General features: G+C 48.9%; 1 protein-coding gene across 1 annotated transcript; it reads left to right on the top strand.

The window, feature by feature from the left end:
- The first annotated feature begins 265 nt into the window (after positions 1–265).
- Positions 266–863, top strand: MAFG (MAF bZIP transcription factor G). The gene is made up of 2 exons (XM_015823639.2): positions 266–330; positions 411–863. The coding sequence occupies exons 1-2, from the start codon at positions 295–297 to the stop codon at positions 861–863; spliced, it is 489 nt and encodes a 162-aa protein (XP_015679125.1). The 5' UTR covers positions 266–294.

Below are 863 nucleotides of genomic sequence, written 5' to 3'. Positions count from 1 at the left end.
TGGTTTCATCCTACTCCAGCTCCTCCCAAACTTCCAAATCTTCCTTTTCGTGAGCATTTGCTCTTAAGATTTATAAAAAGCTGTGGGGTTGGCAGAGACAAGGCAGAATTTGTTAAGAGCTCATGTAAATCCCACAGTTGGTTCATGCTGTACAGAGAACACCTGTATTTGGTGCTTACTTTCCTGCCTAGTCTGAGTATATATATAGCTGTTTTTGAATGACGTAGAACTTGACTTTGATAACATCTATCCATTTTCTATCCTACAGAATCTGATTGTGAAGGCTTGCGTGTTATGACGACCCCCAACAAAGGAAACAAAGCCTTGAAGGTAATAAGGCAAGACTTGGGGTTAGCTGGGCATGCCTGCAACCAGAATTCCACTAAAACGTGTTTCTATTGTCTCTGCAGGTGAAGCGGGAGCCAGGGGAGAATGGGACCAGCTTGACAGATGAAGAGCTGGTGACCATGTCTGTACGGGAGTTGAACCAGCATCTGCGAGGCTTATCTAAGGAAGAGATAATCCAACTCAAGCAACGCCGGCGGACCCTGAAGAACAGAGGCTATGCTGCCAGCTGCCGGGTCAAGAGAGTAACACAGAAGGAAGAGTTGGAGAAACAGAAGGCAGAACTTCAGCAGGAAGTGGAGAAGCTGGCTTCAGAGAATGCCAGCATGAAAATGGAACTTGATGCCCTGCGTTCCAAGTACGAGGCACTGCAGAACTTCGCCCGGACCGTTGCCCGGAGCCCTGTCACCCCTGCCCGGGGCCCACTTGCTTCCAGCATGGGGCCCCTTGTTCCTGGCAAAGTTGCCACCACCAGCGTTATCACAATAGTTAAATCCAAAACGGACGCCCGGTCTTAG

This window comes from Protobothrops mucrosquamatus, unplaced genomic scaffold (assembly GCF_001527695.2).
Source record: "Protobothrops mucrosquamatus isolate PMUCROS unplaced genomic scaffold, P.Mucros_1.0 scaffold1935, whole genome shotgun sequence".
NCBI classification, from domain to species: Eukaryota; Metazoa; Chordata; class Lepidosauria; order Squamata; family Viperidae; genus Protobothrops; species Protobothrops mucrosquamatus.
This window is presented reverse-complemented; position numbering and strand designations above follow the sequence as displayed.

Coding starts and splice junctions, on each gene's coding strand:
- MAFG (XM_015823639.2), top strand. CDS start 295: ATGACGACCCCCAACAAAGGAAACAAAGCCTTGAAG. Junction 331..410: donor AAGGAAACAAAGCCTTGAAG/GTAATAAGGCAA, acceptor TTGTCTCTGCAG/GTGAAGCGGGAGCCAGGGGA.